General features: G+C 54.8%; 1 protein-coding gene across 26 annotated transcripts in view; it reads right to left on the reverse strand.

Moving 5' to 3' along the window:
* Nucleotides 1-22,486, reverse strand: part of ABLIM2 (actin binding LIM protein family member 2) — a 169,041-nt gene continuing 146,555 nt past the window's right edge. For 24 of the 26 annotated variants that reach the window (XR_011567294.1, XR_011567288.1, XR_011567289.1 and 21 more), the window contains 3 exons: nt 22,096-22,158; nt 21,859-21,939; nt 1-1,755 (listed from right to left, as the gene is read on the reverse strand). Coding sequence is in view for 1 of the 26 variants with exons in the window: in XM_070791872.1 (XP_070647973.1) it covers nt 1,642-1,755; nt 21,859-21,939; nt 22,151-22,158 (203 nt within the window). In the remaining 25 variants the exon portion in view is untranslated. The remainder of the gene's footprint in view (nt 1,756-21,858; nt 21,940-22,095; nt 22,159-22,486) is intronic. The other 2 variants (XM_070791872.1, XR_011567290.1) reach the window with 2 other exon arrangements.

The following is a 22,486-nucleotide window of genomic DNA, read 5'->3' on the forward strand; positions in this document are numbered from 1 at the left end:
TTGTAATACATCATCCTTTATTTTTTCCAGGCTCCCCTGGTCTGACAAGACGTTCACTAGTGAGAAAATAGGGGTTTCCAGCGGCTCGGGCTCAGCTCGCGACGTGGAGGGAAGCATTTACTAGGTGCTGAGGAACCCCCTCCCTGGCCGAGCCGCGCTGGTGAGAAGCCGGGTGCACAGCAGGACTACAGGGGGCTGAGTCACGCGGACTGAACAGACGGGGAAGTCCAGGACGCACAGGAAGACGCGGCGGCACGAAGGTTGTGCCCACACTCTGGGCACCTGCGCCATGTTTCATAGGCCCCTCGATGCGTTGTACCAGCGTTCTGGTACCACATCCCACCTGCACGGCCGGCAGGTCCCCCTGCCGACCTTGCCGGTCTAGACAGCATCTCCCATCCCGTCTTCCCGGAGGGTCTGGGTGTCGTTGGTCTCAGGACCGGACACCAGCCTTCCCTCGCTGGGGGTGTTTTATAGGGGGCGGAGCGGGCAAAGCGGGACTCCAGGGCCACGTGACGAAGAGGACGCTCTGCAAGCTGCGCAAGCGTTATCCGGGGCCGTGGGAACCCTTGATTCGGGGGCTGTGGCCATCAGGGAGGATATTTTCTGCAAGGCTTGGAAAACGACAGCGAGAAACGCAGGGCGGCCATACTTTAGGCGTCCTTACAAACCGCGGTGGGGGGTGTGTGGGCGGGGGGGGGGTCTGCCTGGCGGGGTACCTGTGTGACAGGCCAAGAAACAAAAGAAAAAAGCACGAAGGAAGCAGACGAGGAGCACACACAAAACCACAAAGCACACAGGTGCGAAGGTGGAGAATAAGGCTGGGCGCGCTCCCTTTCAGCGGGACCATAAAATTAAACTCTTTATATATGTCGTCTTTGTGTTTAAGTAGGCTCTACTCTTTAACAAAATAAAAACTTCTGTGTTAACTTTAAAGATATCGCTTAGGCATCTAAGGGATGACCTTGCAAGAGGAACACGGCGCAGGGAGGGCCCCGGCAGAAGGTGCGCCTTCAGGTTGAAGGTCCTCACTAAACACAGATCCATCACAAAGGCTGCAAAAATCGACCCCCATGCTTCTGACAGCCCCGGGGAGGCCCAGGGCGGGGGGCGGGGGCCTGCATGCCAGGCCGTGCCTCCCAGGCTGAGCAGGGAAGTGGGGCCACGGATACCAGGAGCCGAGTGCCCAGCCACCGGAACCCGTCAGCGCCCACCACTGATTACGCCTCCTCGGGCATCCACTCCCGCCCTCTGTGTGCCCCGGAGGCCCAGCGTGGGGAAGACACTGCAGGGAGGTGGGAGGGTGGGCTGCGTGCATCTAAGTGGTCCTGCATCTCCGGGCAGTGACCTTGCCGCGTCCTCCTTCCTGATGGCAAGCGGCAGTGGGGAAGGACAGTGCAAAGCCAGGGGTCTGGGCCGCAGACTAGGCGCGGGCCTGGTGATGGCAGAAACCAGAAACGGGGGCTCCACCTGCTCCGGGACCTCCTCCCACCCCCAGTCCCCACCAACCGGCCCTCCCCAGGTGCCCACCACCCACCCGCCCGCCGTGGACAGAGAAGCCATAGCCGAGTGCAAGAGGAGGGGGTCTGGTGGTTCCCGCAAGTGCGCCCATGGTCAGGGTCCCCCCACCCCCTGGCAGCGTCAGAACAGCAGGGCTTTCTTCTTGAGGTCGTTCCTCTTCCAGAGGGCCAGGCGGTCAAACTCTTCCACACTCATCCCAAACACTTCCTGGAACTCCTCGGGTGACAGGTGTCTCTGCAAATGAAAAGGGAAACCCAGAGCGGGGCAGTGAGTGACCTGGCCAAGCGCCCCCGGAGGCGGGGCCTGCAGAGAGGATGGGGGGTCTCCCTGGGTGCACCTGGCTCCCCAGCTTCCCTCTGCATCCCCGGAGGCAGGAACTGCAGAGAGGATGGGGGCAGTCTCCCTGGGTGTGCCTGGCTCCCCAGCTTCCCTCTGCACCCCCAGAGGCAGGGCCTGCAGAGAGGATGGGGGGGTCTCCCTGTGTATGCCTGGCTCCCCAGCTTCCCTCTGCATCCCCACCAGTCTGCTCTGCAGTGGACAGAAGCTGGCACAGAGGAGAGAGAGATGGTTAGGGGATCCACGGTGAGCAGCTGCCAAGCAGGGGCCAGAGCCCTGACTCCTGACACCTGCAGAAGCCTCTCCCACCACAGACCGAATGCAAATCAGGCCTGGAAACGGCAGGGGGTGTGCACACATGGTCACGTGTACCGTTTCATTTCCTTCTCATGGCTGCTGTGTGAGCAGGAAGTGTCCCTACTGCTCGCACGAGGACATGGAGGCAGACAGACCCAGGCCTCAGTTCAAATCCTCCCTCTCCCCACCCCACCTCTGCTGTGTGACCCCGAGCAAGTTTCCTGTCTCTCTGAGCCCCAGCTAGCCCGCCTAGAGTCTCAGCCTACTCACATGTAAATGGGGTCACCCTGGCACACCCCGGAGTTGTGGGGTGAACGAGTCAGCACAGGTCAGCTCCTAGGGCTGAGCCCAGCCCTGGGCAGGAACAGTGAGCCCTGGGCACAGTTATTACGATCTGAGATAGAGCCACCTCTGTCGCCACTTGATGCCACCTGAATTCTAGACTCTTCTTTGCAGGTGTCTGCTTCCTTCGCCCTTATGTCTGTCTTCCTCAGCCGGTGCTGAGTAACTTCTTGTCCTTCAAGACCCAGCTCAGGTGGGCACGGCACCCTCTCCTGGGGGGCTTCCCAGGAGGAGGGAGGCTGGCCCTCCGCCCTGCCTGGGAGGAGCTGGGGAGAAGATGGAAAGGGGGGCGGGAGCATGCAGCAGGGCCAGCTGCGGCCCCAGAGGGCCTGGTTCAAAACCCCCTCCCGCCCCCATGTAAGAAGTGTGGCTTCCTCGAGGCTGCATGGAAACCAGCCTGGCCGTTCCTCCTCATGCTTAGCAGAATCACCTCAAGACCCAGCAGATCCCCAAAGACCAAAACTGGGGACTCGCACAGGTACCTTCACACCCGTGTTCACAGCAGATTATCACACCCGGTCCAAAGCGGAAGCAACCCAAGTGCCCGCTGAAGGACAAAGCGGTACCCAAGATGAGGTCGATTCAGACTCTGGAACACGACTGGTGAGTACTCAGTCGCGCCTGACGGTTTGCTACTCCATTGACTGGAGCCTGCCAGACTCCTCTGTCCACGGGGATTCTCCAGGCGAGAACACTGGAGTGGGTAGTCATGCCCTCCTCCAGGGGATCTTCCCGACCCAGGGATCAGAAACCTGCTGCAGGAGGGTTCTTGGCAGGTGGGCTCTTCACCACCAGTGCCATGGGGAACATGATTCATCCAGAAAAAGTCGTGACGCTCTGACCTTTGCTACAACACGGATGGGCGAGGAAACAGGCTAAGTGAGTCCATTTGTAGGAAACATCCAGAGTGGGGAACATCCTCAGGGACCACAACCAGCTCAGTCACTGCCAGGAGCTGGAAGAGGAGGGGGCTGGGGAAGAGCTGGTCGGTGGGCATGCGGTTTCCTCCTGGACCCAAGCACCGCGTTCTGGAATTCCGCAGAGGCAGTGGAGGCCACACAACATTGAGAATGCGCTAAAGGCAGTCAACCGTATATTTTAAAATGGCTGCAATTGTGAATTTTATCATTAAAAAACCTAGTTCCTGCCAGAAAAAAGAGTGCTTTCTTGAATTTAAAAAACACGTCCTCCTAAAGGTTACTGTGATGATCGAGAGAGAAAACGGTGTGAAGACATGTGGGGAACGATGGAAAGCAGAAACAGCCATCACCGCCAGGCATATCTCTCACAGAAATCACAGCCCTGTGTGACTTGCCCTGGGTTTTGGAGCCCAGTCACGGGCATGATACGGGGGAGGGGACTCAAGGGACACCTTTATGCTGAGTCACAGGAAGTGTGAGTCTCTCAGTTGTGTCCAACTCTTTGGGGCCCCCATGGACTGTAGCCTGCCAGGCTCCTCTGTCCCTGGGATTCTCCAGGCAAGGATACTGGGGTGGGTTGCCATTTCTTCCTCCAGGGAATCCTGCTGACCCAGGGACGGAACCCACGTCTCCCTCACTGCAGGTGGAGTCTTTACCTCTGAGCCACCAGGGAAGCTCTAAAGTCCCTCCTGACTGAACCTAGGACTAGAGGCCTCAGAACTGGCACCCACAAGCAAACCCTCACAGACACACCGCCACACACGGGGACACACACATCCCATCCAGCTAGCCTCGGCCGGGGAGGGGCCGTCCACCGCCTGCTGCCATCTCAGACCCGCAGACAGGAACAGGGTCAGAAAAACACTCATACCCATGGTGCTGAGCCAGGGTCTCCTGACCAGCTGGGGAACCCACAGCTCAGCCCACGGGGACTCAGAACCATCATCCAGAGAGCAGCACCAGCTTCTGGGGGCCACGTCACGACCCTCCCTGTGACTGTGGGGCCAGCAAGATGCCAGAGAGGACGGATCGGGGAAAGCCGTGTCTCCTCCCACTGGGCTTGTGTCGTGTGGGTGCCTGACGCAGAGTCCTAAGACCCCGAGGGTGAGGCCCGGGCTGGTTAACAGGAGTGCAGGGGGGTCAGAGAAAGATCAGAGGCCTGAGCGGGATGCTGGTCCTCAGGGCACGGCCCTGGGGAGGTGGGGGTGAGGGGCAAAGGGCTCCGAGGTGGCGGTGGACAGGGATCCTGGGAAGAAGTTTGGAGTGGGCTCACGGGGTGGCGTCCAGCCCCCCTGCAGCCTCTGGTCTCCTGTTTTAGGGCCCTTGGGTGGGTCCGGGGTTGGGTCTCCCAAGTGATGACACGTGGGAGGGAGGAGACGGGAGGGGAGCTACAGGGGTCGCCGTGTTCTAAGCTGAGAAGGGGAGAAGGGCGCAATGAGGGTGGCCCTGTGCTCCCCACCTGGGGGCCTCCTGCTGGTACAGGGGGCAGTGGCAGGGCCCGTGGGCACTGCAGGGCCCAAGCAGCTTGTCCCTCACTCCAGGCTACAGCTGTGGGGTCTGTAGTACAACCTCTTATCACCCCCGGCTGGTCCCACTGCCTCCAAGGGGAGAAGGGCTTGAGGCACCCTGCTCCTGGCAGCTGGCCACTGGCACTGAAGGTAATCCCACTCACGGCAGAGTCAGGACCCCTGTCCCGGACTCCCCCTCAACTGCCTGCTAGCCAAAGCTAGTTGAACCTGCCTACCAGTGCAGGAGATAGGAGAGATACGGGTTCGATCCCTGGGTTGGGAAGATCCCCTAGAGGAGGGCATGGCAACCCACTCCAGTAGTCTTGCCTGGTGAATCCCATGGGCAGAGGAGCCTGGCAGACAATAGTCCCTAGGGTGGCAGAGGGGGACACGACTGAAGCGACTCAGCACACATGCGCTGCCTGCCACAGAGCACAGATGGCCCCAGAGGCTTTCTGACCCCAGCCCAACTCCCCCAGTCACTGGTTCCTGAAGGCTCCCTGGAGAAGGCTGGCCTCCCCCGCACCTTAGGTACCCACCAAGGCCAGGCTTGGCCAAGCTCCTGCCTGAGCCGGCAGGAAGCAAGCCTGAGGCACAGTGCCTGGGTGGAGGGACATTCTGGGACGGCCCTCACTTCTGGGGGTGCACTGTTTCCCCCAGGAGCACCCCTGGGAAGGAGGCATGGAAGGGGTCCCACATGCTCAGCTGGGGGTTGGCCTGTTGGTCACTGTCCAGGACGGGACTGTGCAAAGGCCTTGGGCCCAAGAGCCAGACTCACAGGAACCCTGTCCCGGCTCCAGGCCTGCCCAGCTGTGCAGAGCGGCACGACCTCAGCTGTGACATCTGTAAAATGAGAATTATCTGTGCCTTCATCCCGTTCTTCCTCTGCCTGGAATGCCGGGCCCTCCAGTCCACCTGGGGAACTCCCCCCCACCCCAAATCCGCAGACCTGGGTCTGAGTCTCAGCTCCTCCAGAAAGCCTCTCCTGACTGCACCGTCACCGCAGGCTCCCGGGTCCTCAAGCCTCCTCCTTCCCCGTGGTGTGGATACTCACACCACAGCCAGTTTCAAGCTTCCAGGAGATGCTACTGAATGAGTTGGAAAGAGGCGCCCAGGGGAACTTGCTGTAGAATACGCCTTCCATGCAGATGCGATGGAGGCAACCCACCCCAAGGACACAGATGGTAGTGAAAACTGGCAGAGGAATTAGGGAGAGGGGAAGTTGTCTCTGTTACCTGTGGTTTAAATATAATTTATGAATCTCAAGTACACTTGATGTGCTTTTCGGTAATGGCTCAGTTTAACAACCAGTGTGGAAAATGCTTGAAAATTTAACAATAGGAGTTGCTTCACAGCCACCAATCTAAGCGAACTGTACTCTGGTTCCCTCTGTAAGGAACACCTCAGGGTGGGAAAGGGGACCTGTGTGCCTAGGACCCTGCACAGGCTGCTCCTGGGTAGTGGGGTGACCGGAGAGCTGGGAGGGCTGGAGACAACTCTCTCCTCACTCACTTGTGGGGCATCAGGTGCCGGGACACAGAAATAAACCAGACCGGGCGCCTCCACCCCACAGCGGTCTCACACCTGCCAGGGAAGAGGGTCAGAGAGCAGTGAAGCCCATCTGAGGGCCGCAGATCTGGAGGCCTGATGCCCCGTGAAACGTCAGGGAGGCTCCCACTAGCATCTCATGGCCACAGGTAGTTTTCTGAGGGCGAGGACCTGACTTCACCTTGAGAAATGGAGTACTCCTGCCACATCAGTGAACAAGGCTGTCACAGTCCATCAGCGATTCTGGCCCTCTGAAGGTGTGTTTCTGAGCCCTAAGGGCACTCAGGAAGGAAAACAATACCTGCCATCCAACAGCCATCAGGCTGCAGTCACTCCCTGCGGTGAGCACAGAGGAGCTCGGGATGTGAAAACAGGCAGGATTCTGGCTCAGAGAGCAGAGATGCCCGTGGAAAAATGCACGTGGAAGGAATGACTTCCGTGAACCCAGACTCTTTGCCTTCCCATACACAGAAAAGTGCTGAATTCCTTAGCTGAGATTTCTGCTGCGTGCTGAATCGCTTCAGTCGTGTCTGACTCTTTGTGACCCTGGGGACCATAGCCCCCCAGGCTCCTCCCTGTCCATGGGATTCTCCAGGCCAAGAATATTGCAGTGGGTTGCCGAGACCGCCTCCAGTGGATCTTCTTGACCCGGGGATCGAACCTGGGTCTCTTATGTCTCCTGCATTGGCAGCCGGGTTGTTTACCACTATCGCCACCTGGAAAGCCCCTGAGATACCTGGTTTTCTTTATCGCACAGAAACAGTTGTGATGTTCCGACTACTCATGTGTTATGCTGTGCTCTGCCAAGTCGCTTCAGTCATGCCCAACTCTGTGTGACCCTTGGGACTGCAGCCCATCAGGCCACTCTGTCCATGGGATTCTCCAGGCAAGAACACTGGAGTGGGTTGCCATTTCCTCCTCCAGGGGAATCTTCCCCACCCAGGGACGGAACCCACGTCTCCTACATCTCCCGCTTTGGAGGCAGGTTGAGTATCACTGGCGCCCCTCCTCCTCTGTTGCAAAACTTCCATATAACTTGACTCCTCCCCTCCTCTTTGGAGCCATTCTCTCAGGGCTACTCGCGATGCTGTCTCCCAGGCTTGAAGTCCTAAAAATCTTCACCGAACAAAACGTAATTCTCCACGATTAGGTTGTGACTATTTTTTTTAAGTCGGCAACCTTGTAACCAGCTCTGCTGGCAAGAGTTTCCCGGAGACAGAACTCAGTAAGGACTGAGATGGAATATTTCCTGCTGTATCAGTAAACAAGGGTGTCACAGTCATATCAGAGACTGCAGCCCTTGGTGTGAGCTGCTGAGCCCTGAGGGAATTCAGGAAGGAGAAGAATACCCGCTATCTAAGAGCCATCACACTGCAGCCACTCCTGACGGTGAGCCCCGAGGAAAGGAAGCTCCGGATGTGAAAACAGGACACTGGTCTCAGACAGGTGAGGTGTGTGTGAAAGGAATGATTTCAGCGAGTCCAGGCTCTTGCATCTTCCCTTACACAGAGAAGCACTAAATTCCTGAACTTGAGATACCTGGTTTTCCATAATTAACAATAATCTTTTGATGTCCAGATCACCAGCCCCTTGTCACAAACTTCTTTATAACCTGGATTCCCGCCCCACCTCAGCTCTCTCAAGGTCACTTGAGACGCTGTCTCCTGGGCTCAAAGTCCTGAAATTTCCCACTGAATTAAACAACTCTCGATTTTCAGGTTCTGACTGTCTTCTAAGTCAACAAGCTTGTAACCAGCTCCATCGGCCAGGGCTCCCTGGAGACAGGACTCAGTAATGACGAACCTCTGCTCACAGCAAGAGCTCATCGAGGGGCCAAGGCATGCATGGCTGTGCCAGATGCACACTTGTGCTCATACCCAGGGAGGTGGCGAGGTGGTGGTGCCCACAGGATGCAGACTGAGCCCCAGATGGGGACGCCTCCTGCGTCACACAGCCCCAGCAAGCAGCACTTGGAAACTCAGACCTTCAGGCCGGGGGTCCAGGGCTCCTTCTGAGAGGCTGCCCCCAGCTGCTCCTTGGGACCACATGCGGGTCAGACAGGCAGGTCCACGTAGCCAGGGGGCCATTGGTGGCAGCAACCCCCAACTCCTTCTGGATCACAGACCCTCTGAAACATTAATGAAGGGCCCATCTCGGTAGAATTATGCGCACTCACACACCCTTAGCATCCAGGCTTCAGGAGGCACCACGGACATCCTGTGGTCTACTTGGGTGAAGGAGGAGATAGACAGAACAGGCTCCATCTTGAAGCAGGACTGCACCTTGGGCTGGGCTGTGGACTTTAAGCTCTATGCCCAGTTATCTATGGAAATGACATACCAATGGAAAACCAGGCCCCTGGAAGGAAGAGCCCCAGGGCTGGTACGTAGACTCTCCCTCATCTAAAAGAATACCCTAATTATCTGTGTAACCAAATACAATCATACATTCTATTATGCTTATTGGGGTATGATCACAGGCCTACTGATAATTGTCCACTGTTAACTACCTAGGCTTCAGATCAGATCAGATCAGATCAGATCAGTCGCTCAGTCGTGTCCGACTCTTTGCGACCCCATGAATCGCAGCACGCCAGGCTTCCCTGTCCGTCACCAACTCCCGGAGTTCACTCAGACTCACGTCCATCAAGTCAGTGATGCCATCCAGCCATCTCATCCTCTGTCGTCCCCTTCTCCTCCTACCCCCAATCCCTCCCAGCATCAGAGTCTTTTCCAATGAGTCAACTCTTCGCATGAGGTGGCCAAAGTACTGGAGTTTCAGCTTTAGCATCATTCCTTTCAGAGAAATCCCAGGGCTGATCTCCTTCAGAATGGACTGGTTGGATCTCCTTGCAGTCCAAGGGACTCTCAAGAGTCTTCTCCAACACCACAGTTCAAAAGCATTAATTCTTCGGCGCTCAGCTTTCTTCACAGTCCAACTCTCATATCCATACATGACCACAGGAAAAACCATAGCCTTGACTAGACAAACCTTTGTTGGCAAAGTAATGTCTCTGCTTTTGAGTATGCTATCTAGGTTGGTCATAACTTTCCTTCCAAGGAGTAAGCGTCTTTTAATTTTATGGCTGCAGTCACCATCTGTAGTGATTTTGGAGCCCAGAAAAATAAAGTCTGACACTGTTTCCACTGTTTCCCCATCTATTTCCCATGAAGTGGTGGGACCAGATGCCATGATCTTCGTTTTCTGAATGTTGAGCTTTAAGCCAACTTTTTCACTCTCCTCTTTCACTTTCATCAAGAGGCTTTTGAGTTCCTCTTCATTTTCTGCCATAAGGGTGGTGTCATCTGCATATCTGAAGTTATTGATATTTCTCCCAGCAATCTTGATTCCAGTTTGTGTTTCTTCCAGTCCAGCGTTTCTCATGATGTACTCTGCATATAAGTTAAATAAACAGGGTGACAATATACAGCCTTGACAAACTCCTTTTCCTATTTGGAACCAGTCTGTTGTTCCATGTCCAGTTCTAACTGTTGTTTCCTGGCCTGCATACAAATTTCTTAAGAGGCAGATCAGGTGGTCTGGTATTCCCATCTCTTTCAGAATTTTCCACAGTTTATTGTGATCCACACAGTCAAAGGCTTTGGCATAGTCAATAAAGCAGAAATTGATGTTTTTCTGGAACTCTCTTGCTTTTTCTATGATCCAGTGGATGTTGGCAATTTGATCTCTGGTTCCTCTGCCTTTTCTAAAACCAGCTTGAACATCAGGAAGTTCACAGTTCACATATTGCTGAAGCCTGGCTTGGAGAATTTTGAGCATTACTTTACTAGCGTGTGAGATGAGTGCAATTGTGCAGTAGTTTGAGCATTCTTTGGCATTGCCTTTCTTTGGGATTGGAATGAAAACTGACCTTTTCCAGTCCTGTGGCCACTGCTGAGTTTTCCAAATTTGCTGGCATATTGAGTGCAGCACTTTCACAGCATCATCTTTCAGGATTTGAAAGAGCTCAACTGGAATTCCATCACCTCCACTAGCTTTGTTCGTAGTGATGCTTTCTAAGGCCCACTTGACTTCACGTTCCAGGATGTCTGGCTCTAGGTCAGTGATCACACCATCGTGATTATCTGGGTCGTGAAGATCTTTTTTGTACAGTTCTTCTGTGTATTCTTGCCATCTCTTCTTAATATCTTCTGCTTCTGTTAGGTCCATACCATTTCTGTCCTTTATCGAGCTCATCTTTGCATGAAATGTTCCTTTGGTATCTCTGATTTTCTTGAAGAGATCCCTAGTCTTTCCCATTCTGTTGTTTTCCTCTATTTCTTTGCATTGATTGCTGAAGGAGGCTTTCTTATCTCTTCTTGCTATTCTTTGGAACTCTGCATTCAGATGTTTATATCTTTCCTTTTCTCCTTTGCTTTTCACTTCTCTTCTTTTCACAACTAGGCATATGAATCACAGGTTAACTTTGTATCTTTCTTTTCCTTTGTTCAGACTACTTTCAGGGAATTTGAGGAGGCGGGTTTGGGCATGTACACTTAGGGTATATAAGGTTTTCACAAAAAATAGTTGGGGTCCTTGGCTAAGAGAGACTCTGCCTTGGGCCGCCGTATAATAAGCTGCACTCCACCATCTGCACTGTCCTTCCGAGTGCGTTTGTTTCCTGGAAGGCGTGGCTACACGATGGGGACGCCATCATCCCCTGCGACGATGGGGGAGCACTGCCAGGCTCGGGAAGGGACTTCACGACACTTGCTGCCATCCTCACCCGTCCTGAGAGCCTGCTCTCACCTCACAGCTTCTGGAAGCACAGGCTCAGAGAGGTCCCGAGCCTCGCCCTGGGGCATGCAGCCCGGGGCCGAGGCCAGGAGGCTCGAGAGCCAGGCCCTTTCCTCAGTCCCGATCACCTGCCTCCGGCGGCTCCTGGAAGCGTCCCAGGCTTCGTGGTGAAGGTCCTCGGCTTGAGCTTGCCCTGCTTGCCGGGACTGGCCTGCCTTGATTCCCCTGCAGGCCTCGCCTAGTCCCACCACCTCACCAACCTCAGATGCCCACTGCAGCCCACCAGCCACCACCAGACCCCTGCTCCAGTGGGTGCTGAGCAGGTGGCCTCAGGCCCAGACCCCCTCAGCCTGTGACTCTAGGAGCTGTGTTCCTTCAGAGGCCTGGGCCCCACAGTGCCTCCTCACACTGTCACAGGGCACAAGGAGGCCGTGTCTGCAGAGGGGGGTCCTGCTGAGCGGGGTCCATGCTTCCTGCTCCTTGACCTCATCACCACAACATTACCACCATGACAACATCACCACGATGTTGTCATCACCGTGATGTCATCATGATGACACCATCACCATGACAACATCATTGCCATGACATCATCATTACCACGATGACACCATCACCATGACACCATAATCACCACGATGACACCACCACGACATCACCACCACCACCATGATGTCATCATCACCATGATGACACCATCACCGTGACATCATCATAATCACCATGACATCATCATCACCATGATGGTACCATCACCGTGATGATGTCATTGTTGTCATAAGGACAATGGCCCCTGCTGTCTGTGGAGTGATCCTCTGTGCCAGACAAGGACCAGGAGCTCTCCATCGCCAGCTTGTGACCTTGCCATAGCTTACTGGGTAGGACGGGGATGGAGGCTCGGAGATGTGGACTGATGTGGCTGCCAGGTGGCCCCAAGGCCCTGCATCACCATGTCCTCTCCCACCTCTCCCACCATGGCTCTGCCCCGTGGCGGCATCTATAAGTTCTGAAACATGCCAGGCTCTCTGCCACCCAGATCCTGCAACGTTCTTCCCCCACTTCACAGAGCAGCTCCTCCTCCTTCTGCAGGTCCCAGCTCAAATGTCCCCTCCTCCCGGGGGCCCTCCTGGGTTGCACTATCCAAGCAAGCAGGCCCGGGGTCACGTGCGTCCCTCAGTACTGAGCATGGCTGACCTCATCTGTCTCAGCACCTCTTGGGCAGCATGGGCCTGATTTCTGTCCTCATCCAGGGATGATCTGTGCTTTGCATCACTGAGTCCAAATCTGTGCTCTCACCTCCTCGGTCACGCTGCCTCCCAGCTCCCCCTCCTCCAGCAGGGCCTGCCCTTCTCTCCGCAGGCCTCCCTCTTCCCTCCCCACCCTCCACCACTAAAGTCCTACCACCTGTCCTGGCCCTCCAGCATGGCTCATGTTTGTTCTCCGTGTCTCATCAGGAGGCCCTAGGGTCCCAGAGGCTATGGCAGACGCATCTCCCAGACACATCTGCGTGGCTGGGAACACAGTCACCATCAGTCTGTCGGGTTCTTCTGAGACCCATCAGACCGGTCAGATGAGTCTAAACAAAGGATGTATTCTTTAACCTCAGGACCTTGGGTTTAGGTGCATTCCTACAACACAGGCTTTTCCTGCTTGAGCAAACTCAGGTGTGTGTTTAGCTCCAGGGTCTGGCACGCGGGGAGCTGCTCAGCCCTGCCTATGCCAAGTGCTCAGAAAGGAGCACCCTGGGGACCGCAGTCTCCAGGCCTTGGGAGAACACACCCTCCTTCCCCACCTATTCAACGGCCAGCCTTGATCTCTGCAGGAGTCAGCCAGGCCCGGCCCTGGTGCCCAGGTGTTTGGCCAAACAGTCCAGGGGTGGTGAAGCTATTCTGACCACATGTTCATGCCTACAATCAGCCTTTAAGTGAAGATGCAGTGGCTGCTTTCACTCTGCTGGGGCAAACACTGAGGGCTTCCCAGAGGAGGAGGAATTCTGCCTCTACATGTCAGCTCCTTCCTGAGTGTCCAGTTGGCTGCCCTGCCCCGCAGATGCCACACTTGCCAGCCCCACAGGAAGCCAATTCCTTAAATTAAATTTCTTGATGTTGGATTGGTCAAAGTTCATTCAGGTTTTCCATAACATCTTGCTGAAAAATCCAAATGAACTCTTGGGCGAACTCAATACTTGTCTGTCTGCATCTCTCTATGTCTGTCTGTCTGTCTGCCCATCTGTCTCCTGTTGGTTCTGCTGTTTCTCTGGAAGGCCCTGGCAGACATACTTTCCTACCTAAGGAGCAGACTGTGTGCTCTGGGAGGTTGGCGTGTGGAAGAGGGGTTAGAAATCAATACTCCAGACACACAGCAGAGTGGCCCCACGTGATTTCTTAACCAGAACTCCAGATCTGCTTCCTAGAAGCTGCACGGCCTGGGGACATCCTCCAGCCTTCTCTGTACCCCCCAAGCCTTCTCTGTACCCCCCAAGCCTTCTCTGTACCCACTGCACCAAGTTGTGAAAACCAAGTACAGCAATGTGTCGAGTGCTTGGAACAGCTTGGTGGTGATGATCAAGTGCTTTTTAAATAAGCCACATCTGATAAACTCTCAAGCATCCTGCTTTGTCCCAGTACCAGGCATCCAAGAGGGGCTTCCCTTCTGCGGGTGACCAGGCGGTGCCTGACCCTGCCTCCGTTCACCACCAGCCACCTCGCTTTTCCAGGCAGTTCTCAGCAAGCACTGTCTGGCCTGCCCGTAGCACTCCCTTTTCCATGGAAACCTTTCTCCAATTCATGCTGGCCCACGTGGCTCTCAGGTTGGTAAAGACGGGGGGACACGGACAAGACAACTGAAACTGCACATCATACCGCCTAGGGCTCTCCCATGGCAAGTGCTCCTGACTCCTGAACAACTGAATAAGCATTCAAACCGCCCAGCCGGAGGGGCACAGTGATGTCATCCGATGACTCAGAGGGGCTAAGTAACTGGTCCAATGTCACACAGCTAGAAACATCATGGAGACTGACTCACACCCAGGTCACCCGGACCCGAGGTGCTCTCTCCCTCCTCCAGGGTGCCGTCTTTGGACGGCAAGAGGCTGACACAGAGCGAAATGGCCATGTCTTTGGGCGAATGCTGGGCGTAAGAGTGCAGGGCTGGCCTTAGTAAGTGGACGCTGGAGTCTGCCCAGGACAGGCAAGGCTCTTCCCCTCAGGGTGGAAGCTCCAGGCAGGGCAGACCCTCAGAGGGCACCTGTCGAATGCAGGAGGACCCAAGAGCCCCCAAGGCACAAGGCCCTTGGGTGCTGGGGTAGGGTTGAGACCTAGACCCTCTGGGAGAGAAAGTGCTGGATCTCAGGTATGGCATTAAACTGGCCCCAGACGGGTCTCCCTGGGAAGCCTGGTCCTCACCCTTCCCATGGGGATCCAGAATTCATCCGACTGCTGTCCGGGCGACAGTGGGGAGGGCCACCACACCCTTTCCAGATTCCTGCTCGAGACTATGGGCTACCAGGCGCCCACCTGGCGTCTTTGTCTTTGCCAGGCTGAGAGTCCTGAATTCCCTTGTCTGTGCCCCACAGGCCAGAGCATCAGGCATCGGCAGAACCTGGGTCCACCCTGCTGAACCCAGTGACTGCCATGTACCCACCACCCCATCCTGACACCCTGGAGTCACCCCAAGTATGTCCCTGCCCGTCCCCACAGCACCCTTCCACCTCGACCCCCAGATACGGCCTGAACGCACCCGCTTCTCACCTCAGCACTGCCACCGCCCTGTCCAAGATGCCATCAGTTCTGGCCCAGACCACCCAACCACCTCTTCAACCATCTCCTGTAGGCACACAGCCAGCCCAGGCTTCACAGTGCAGCCTCAGGCATGGTTTTGAATACGAATGTAATCATGTCATCCCGCAACTTGAGCACGGCCCCTGCTGCGTCCTGCCCCAGGGCCTCTGCGCCTGCTGTGTGCTCACCTGAAATGCTCCTCCTACCTGCCACTATCCCCTGTGTGCAGGTACACACACACACACACGTTCAGGCACACTTATCACGCCCACTTAACTGTTCAGTTCAGTCACTCAGTCATGTCCGACTCTGAGACCCCATGGACTGCAGCACGCCAGGCTTCCCTGTCCATCACCAGCTCCCAGAGCTCACTCAAACTCATGTCCATTGAGTCACTGATGCCATCTAACCATCTCATCCTCTGTCATCCCCTTCTCCTGCCTTCAATCTTTCCCAGCATCAGGGTCTTTTCAAATGAGTCAGTTCTTCGCATCAGGTGGCCGAAGTATTGCAGTTTCAGCTTCAGCATCAGTCCTTCCAATGAATATTCAGGACTGATTTCCATTAGGATTTAATGGTTGGACCTCCTTGCACTCCGAGGGACTCTCAAGAGTCTTCTCCAGCACCACAGATCAGAAGCATCAATGCTTAACTGTATCCCTTTTAAAATGCTCATGGGCCCACGTTCCTCTCCTTTAGAGCTCCCATCTTGGGCTATAATTTTATACCCTCATTAGTCATCAGTTGATGGACGTCTGCCTCCCCTTCAGGCTGAGTCTGAGGGCAGCACTCCTGCTGGCTTTGGCTCACCATGCATCCCCAAGGCCCGGCTCGACGCCTGGCCCATATTCACCAGGCTAGTGAGGCTCAGCCAAACACTCTGTGGTAAGGATGGATAACAAGATTTGACCACTGACAAACAGAGCGGTCCTCCTTCCAGGGGCTGACCCCACATCCCTGGTGGTGTGGTGGTGTGTGGGCACCACCAGCTGTGCCCCCACATCCACCGTCTCCCCTTGCTGGGCACACAGCAGACCCACTGCTTTGCTGGGTGACGGAGCCCCAGCCAATGGCCTGTCATCCACAGCCTGGTCCCTGCCACCCGCCCCTGTGTGGGATGGGAACAGGGCAAGACCCAGCAGGGCTCCTGGGCACGGAAGCCCTCCCCTGTCCCTTGTCTGTCAGGGACAGACGCCGGCCAGCGATCTCCCCTGAGTCTTAAACGGCAGATTCAAACAGCTGCTAGTCAGGGAAGGGAGAGGATGCAGAGACACAGGAGGAGCAGCCAGGAAGCGACAGTGCAGCCTTGGGAGGGTCCTGGTTTGCCTCAAAGGGTGCACGTAATAACGCTGTTTGAGCTCTTTATAGAACTATTTCTCAGAAAAGTGGAAGTGAGAGTCACGCAGTCATGTCCGACTCTTTGTGACCCTGTGGACTGTAGCCCACCAGGCCCCCCTGTCCACGCATTTTCCAAACAAAAATACTGGAGTGGGTTGCTATTTCCTTCTCCAGGGGATCTTCCCAACTCAGGGATTGAACCCAGGTCTCCTGCACTGAAAGCAGACTTTTTACCTTCTCAGCCATCATCCCTGGTCCCGTGAGCTGGCGACTCATGGACCGAGGAGTCTGCCATTTCCTTCTCCAGGGGATCTTCCCAATCCTGGGATCAAACCCAGGCCTCCTGCACTGCAGGCAGATGTTTTACCATCTGAACCACCAGGGAAGCCCTCAGAAAGTGAAGAATCTGCCTGAAATGCAAGAGACTAGGGCTCCATCCCTAAGTCAGGAAGTTCCCCTGCAGGAGGAAATGGCAACCCACTCCAGTATTCTTGCCTGGAAAATCCTACAGACGGAGGAGCCTGGCGGGCTACAGTCCATGGAAAGAGCTGGACACAGCTGAGAGACTAACACTTTCATTTTCATAAAACTAGAAGGTTGCTGAGAAAGTAATTGTGATTTTTGCACTGTTGAAATTTGCCATTTGATAGTAGAATACATTCTAAATAAATGTTGTTAGGTTATATATCATTTTAATATGCATCTCTCCTTTTTTTTGCTAATGACTTGTTCCTTGCTGTTTATTTTATATTTATTGTAGAAGATGGAAACGATGATGTTAGACAAAAGCAAATTCGAGTGATTTTTCTTATTTGGGCTCAAAATGGGTCATAAAGCAGTGGAGACAACTCACAACATCAGCAACACACTTGGCCCAGGAACTGCTAACAAGTGTACGTACAAGTGCGGTAGCGGTTCGAGAAGTTTGGTAAAGGCGACGAGAGCCTTGAAGATGAGTGGAGTGGCTGGCCGTCGGAAGTCAGCAACAACCAACTGAGAGCCATCATCGAAGCTGATCCCCTTACGACCACACGAGAAGCTGCTCCAGAACTCAGCGTCGGCCCCTCTATGGTCGTTCAGCACGTGAAGCAAACTGGAAAGGCGAGAAAGCTCGAAGCCTCGTGAGCTGACCGCAAAGCACAGAAACTGACGTCCTACAGCATCGTCTTCTCTCGTTCTACGCAACAACGGTGGGCCATTTTCTTGATCGGATTGTGATGTGTGACAAAAAGCAGATTCTATATGACAGCTGGCAACGACCAGCTCAGCGGCTGGACCAAGAAAAAGCCCCAAAGCACTTCCCAAAGCCAAACTTGCACCAAGAATGGGTCACGGTCACTGTTTAGTGGTCTGCTGCCTGTCGGATCCGCTATAGCTTTCTGAATTCCATCGAAACCGTTTCATCTGAGAAGTATGCTCAGCAAACCGATGAGATGCCATGAAAACTGCAACACCTGAAGCCAGCAATGGTCAACAGAAAGGAGCCAGTTCTTCCCCACAGTAACGCCCGACCACACGTCACACAACAATGCTTCAGAAGCTGAACAAATTGGGCTACAAAGTCTTGCCTCACCTGCCATATTCACCTGACCTCTCACCAACCGACTACTGGTTCTTCAAGCACCTCGACGACTTTTTCAGGAAAAACACTTCCACAACCAGCCGGAGGCAGAATGTGTTTTCCAAGAGTTCATGGAATCCTGAAGCACAGATTTTTACACTACAGGGATAAGCACATGTATTTCTCATTGGTAAAAACGTGTGGATTGTAATGGTTCCTATTTTCATTAATATAGATGTGTTTGAGCCTAGTTACAAAGATTTAAAATTCACGGTCTGAAACCGCAATTACGTTTGCACCAATCTAATAAAACCCCCAATAAATGGAAGACGTCAGCAGTCTTCATTCCAGGGAAGGCCAGCTGAGGCCTTAAGCTTCAAGGAACCAGAAAAGCTCACCAAGAGATTACCTGAGACCAGATTAAATGAGTGCAGGCCCTGCAAACACCTTATCAGCAACTCCACCTTTGAACTAGAAAACTCAAGGAACCCTCTCAGGTTGGGACACAAAGTCCCCCTTTGCCTGGCAGAGCAGTTCAGCTCTTCTTTCCTACTTGACCCAAAGCCTTGTATTGGAGATTCAATTTGGCAGCAGTGCACAGAGGTCAAGTTTTGGGCAACAGAACAGGCACAGGACTAGCACGCAGCTGTCTAAAAGAAGGGCAGACTCCCATGAACTGGCGTGGAAAAGGTTCACAACAAATTTAAAAGAAACAAAGTAGATGCCAAGAGGCATCAGCAGTACAAGCCTGCTTATCCAAACAGAATTCAGTTATCTCTGGGCATTTGTGAGAAAAAAAAAAGATTTCCGGAAACAGGTCCGCCCCGGAGCTAACAAGAGTTATGACTCGGTGGGGGAATTCCATGGAATGCTTATGTTCTGCTTCGTGTTTTTCTGGACTTTTACAAGAGTTAGGAACTGTTTTTATATTAAAAATTAAGCTCTCTCCCCTAAGATGAAAACATTATTGTATCTTTCTCTCCTGCTGGGATGCAGCCCACCCCCCACCCCTGGAGCCCTTCCTGGCTCAGGGCCCAGCTCCCAACCCAGGAGGATGTGAGACACACCCTGTGTGGCAACACCTCCAACCTGCCTCCTGGGGTGGCTGAGATCAGGAAGAGAAGGACCAGAGAGCAACGCATGCTCTGGGGTGTTCTTGGAAATGGGGGTGACGAAACTCATTACCCCTCATGTCCAAGGCTTTTTTTAAAAAAAGGGAAATGTTTACATGTATTAACCATTTGCTATTTTGCACCTTCATTCTGTACTGTAGCAAAATAAAGGGGGGGATGGGAGTTGGTGAAAGGGCACCCCACTCCCTAGGAGGGAAACAGCAAGTCCCAACGGGCTGGTGGCCCCGCGGCCGCTGGTGGGTCAGGAGCAGGAGCTGTGGGCACCTTGCTCTGAGCTCACCGGCCCCCCTGCCCCCTCCCCCGCCGTGGCGAGAGTGGGAGCCCTCAGGGCGTTCACAGTTTGGAAACAACCATGCACCACCATGCGAGCCCTTGAGGCAGGTCCTGACAGAGCCACCCAGCCCGGAAGCGCCCTGTTTTATAGCAGTGAGACCTGAGCACAGTTACCAAGGGCCTCACTTCAGCAGGAGCCAGAGTGTGTCCCCTGCAAAGGACTCAGGGGTTGTCACCCTGAGGCCCAGGCAGCGGCCGCCCTGGACCCTGTCCTCCAGACCACGTGTTGGGTACTCCCTGAGCCTGATTCGGGGCCTGCTCTGTTCATTCCAGGCTTCCCAGGTGGGGCTAGCGGTAAAGAACCACCTACTAGTGTGGGAGATGCAAGAGACGCGGGTTCGATCCCTGGGTCGGGAAGATCCCCCGGAAGAGGGTATGGCAACCCACTGCAGTATGCTTGCCTGGAGAATCCCATGGATGGAGGAGCTTGGTTGGCTAAGGTCCATAGGGTCACAAGCGTTGTCCACACCTGAAGCGACTTAGCAGGTATGCAGAACATGGTAGACCACACTGAACAGTTCACAGAACACGGCCACAGTTTATTGCCTTCTGTGCGTGCTTAGTCACGTCCGACTCTTTGTGACCCCATAGACTGCAGCCCACCAGGCTCCTCTGTCCATGCAATTTTCCAGGCAAGAGTACTGGAGTGGGTTGCCATTTCCTCCTCCAGGGGGGATCTTCCCGACCCAGGGATCGAACCCAAATCCAATTGGCAGCCAGATTCTTTACCACTGAGCCACCTGGGAAGCCTTAATGTCATAATCATGAGCAAATAATTTGTGAAATACTTTTAATGCACGGCATGGTTTTCAGTTTTTAACTGGTAATAAAAAGGTTTCTTTGCAATTAAACATTCCATTGATGACTTTGGCTAAGGCAGGCTGTGAGAGAGGAGAGAACACTGTGTCGTTTATCAATAAGGGAATGAAACTAGTACCTCAAATCACACGCAATATCCAGTCTTGTTACTGTTAACATTGTCCTTATGTTTTCAACTCTCAGCAATAGCTGCACCACTAAATAGCTGCTAGTAAAGGGTTAAGTGGATAAATTACCGTATTTACCCACATTATGTATTTATACCGTAATTATCTGAGAGCCCAGCATCCGCCCCTGTCTCAAGGTCCTAGGTCCCAGGTCCCAGAGCCCCTCAGGGAACCCCACTGGGTCTCTTCCATCCAGACTTAGAGTCTGGGGGAGGGGAGGTGAACGTCTGTCCTTCTGTGAGGCCGGCACACAGGGGAGGCGCTCAGGAAACAGGGGAGAACCTGGGTCTGGGGGCTTGATCAGACCTCACCCGAAGCCCTGTCGGTCAGAAGAGCTAGCAGTTCCCTTTCAGCTTACTTCTGGTGACTCACTGGAAAAGACCCTGATGCTGGGAAAGATGGAGGGCAGGAGGAGAAGGGGATGGCAGAGGACGAGATGGTTGGATGGCATCACCGACTCAATGGATGGGAGTTTGAGCAAGCTCCAAGAGATGGTACAGGACAGGGAAGCCTGACGTAGCGACTGAACAACAACTTTTGGTCAGGCTCCATCATCACAACAGGAGATTGATCCCCGCCCCCCCACCGCGCAGCCCCACCAGCGTCCCTGTCCCTCCTTGCGACCACTGCCTGGAGCCCTGGGTGAGGGGCTCTCGTGCCTCTCGTGAGCACAGCTACCCACCCAGCAGATATCAATGTCATCTTAAAAGGAAGATCAGGGCCCCATAGCGTCCATCTGGACCCCCTGAGACTGCGCTTCTTTTCAGACCCACCTGGCCTGGACTGGGATGGGCTTCCGCCTGGCAGCCCTGCCGAGCCCCCGGCAGTGCTGGGGCCCCTGGGCCACATCCACGCCCTTACTGCTCCCTCCTGGCAGCCTCCTGAGCCCGCACCCACCCCACAGCTGCTCCCAGCCCCTGGGCACAGACAGGGCAGGTGGCCCTGGGCCTTTAGGGGCCCCCAGACCCCTCAACCCTGTGAAGCCTTCCCAACACGGCTCAGGAGGTGCAGTCCGCATTGGTTTCCTGGTGGGAGGATGGTGAGGATAAAAGAAAGTTTTTATGCATGCTGACCACCGGGGACCATGGCTTGTGGTGGGGCCTGGTCAAGAGATGTCACCCAGACATCCTCTGTGCCCTCGTCCTGCAGGTCCTTCAAACATACCCTTGCTCCCAGAGTTAAGCACCATTCAAGGTCAGGGTGAAGGTGATCAGATAAGAAACCACAAACCGTGCCGATTTTCCCAGAGTTCAAGGAAGAGGCGAATGTTACCCAGTTAAGTACAGTGACGAAGCCTTCCTGGCCCCAAACCGCTGCAGCTGTGCGCCTCTTGGCAAAGCCATCTTTGTTGGGCACGTAACCACGTTCTCCGGTCTTGCAGACAACTCAGGTCCTTGACTCCGAGCCCATCACTCGGCCCTGCACATCACTGTGGGGACCTCAGGGGTGGTGTGTCAACACGCCGGGTGGGGAGAGATGTTGCCGGCGGACGTGCCCTCCACCCCTGGGGCCCCCTCACCTCCAGTCTCGTCCGATCCACATCCTTGGGCAGCTTCACTCGGATCCGGTTTGTGACAATAAGGGCGTCATACGGATAGATCTGCAGGGAGAAGGAAGCCCGGGGTCACCCAGGGAGCAGGTGCGTCTGTGAGGAAGGAGGCCAAGAGCTGAGTCGAGGCTAAGGAAGAGCTACGTACATGCGTCCACATCTGACACACACATTTCACGGGAAAGCACAACAAAAGGAACGTTTAACCTGGGCAGGTGCGGCGCAGCAGGCAGAGGTCAGCGCGGGAGCGGGTGGCCCTTACCTTGTATTCTGTAAGAGAAGCAGAGACCACAGGGGCCAGCTCAGAACTCGAACAGGCTCCGCCCAAAGGTGGAGCAATCCCACCCGGACCCCGCCCTGCGGCCAGACGGGCCTCGCCGCCTCCACCCCGCAGCATCCTCGGAGCTGGGGGTGGGGGGGGCCCTGGGCTCCGTGGGAAGCCAGGAGCAGGAGGCATGGTCTGGAGACTGGAGGCCAGACTGGGAGCCCGAGGCAGCGCTGTGTTCTCTCTTGGTTGGGCTGCTGTTTCCCCGGGGTGGGGGTGCTCCCCAGACCTGCCTCAGTTTACCCCCTGGGCTTACCCGCTTCTTATTGTCTT

Source organism: Bos indicus, chromosome 6 (assembly GCF_029378745.1).
Source record: "Bos indicus isolate NIAB-ARS_2022 breed Sahiwal x Tharparkar chromosome 6, NIAB-ARS_B.indTharparkar_mat_pri_1.0, whole genome shotgun sequence".
NCBI lineage: Eukaryota > Metazoa > Chordata > Mammalia > Artiodactyla > Bovidae > Bos > Bos indicus.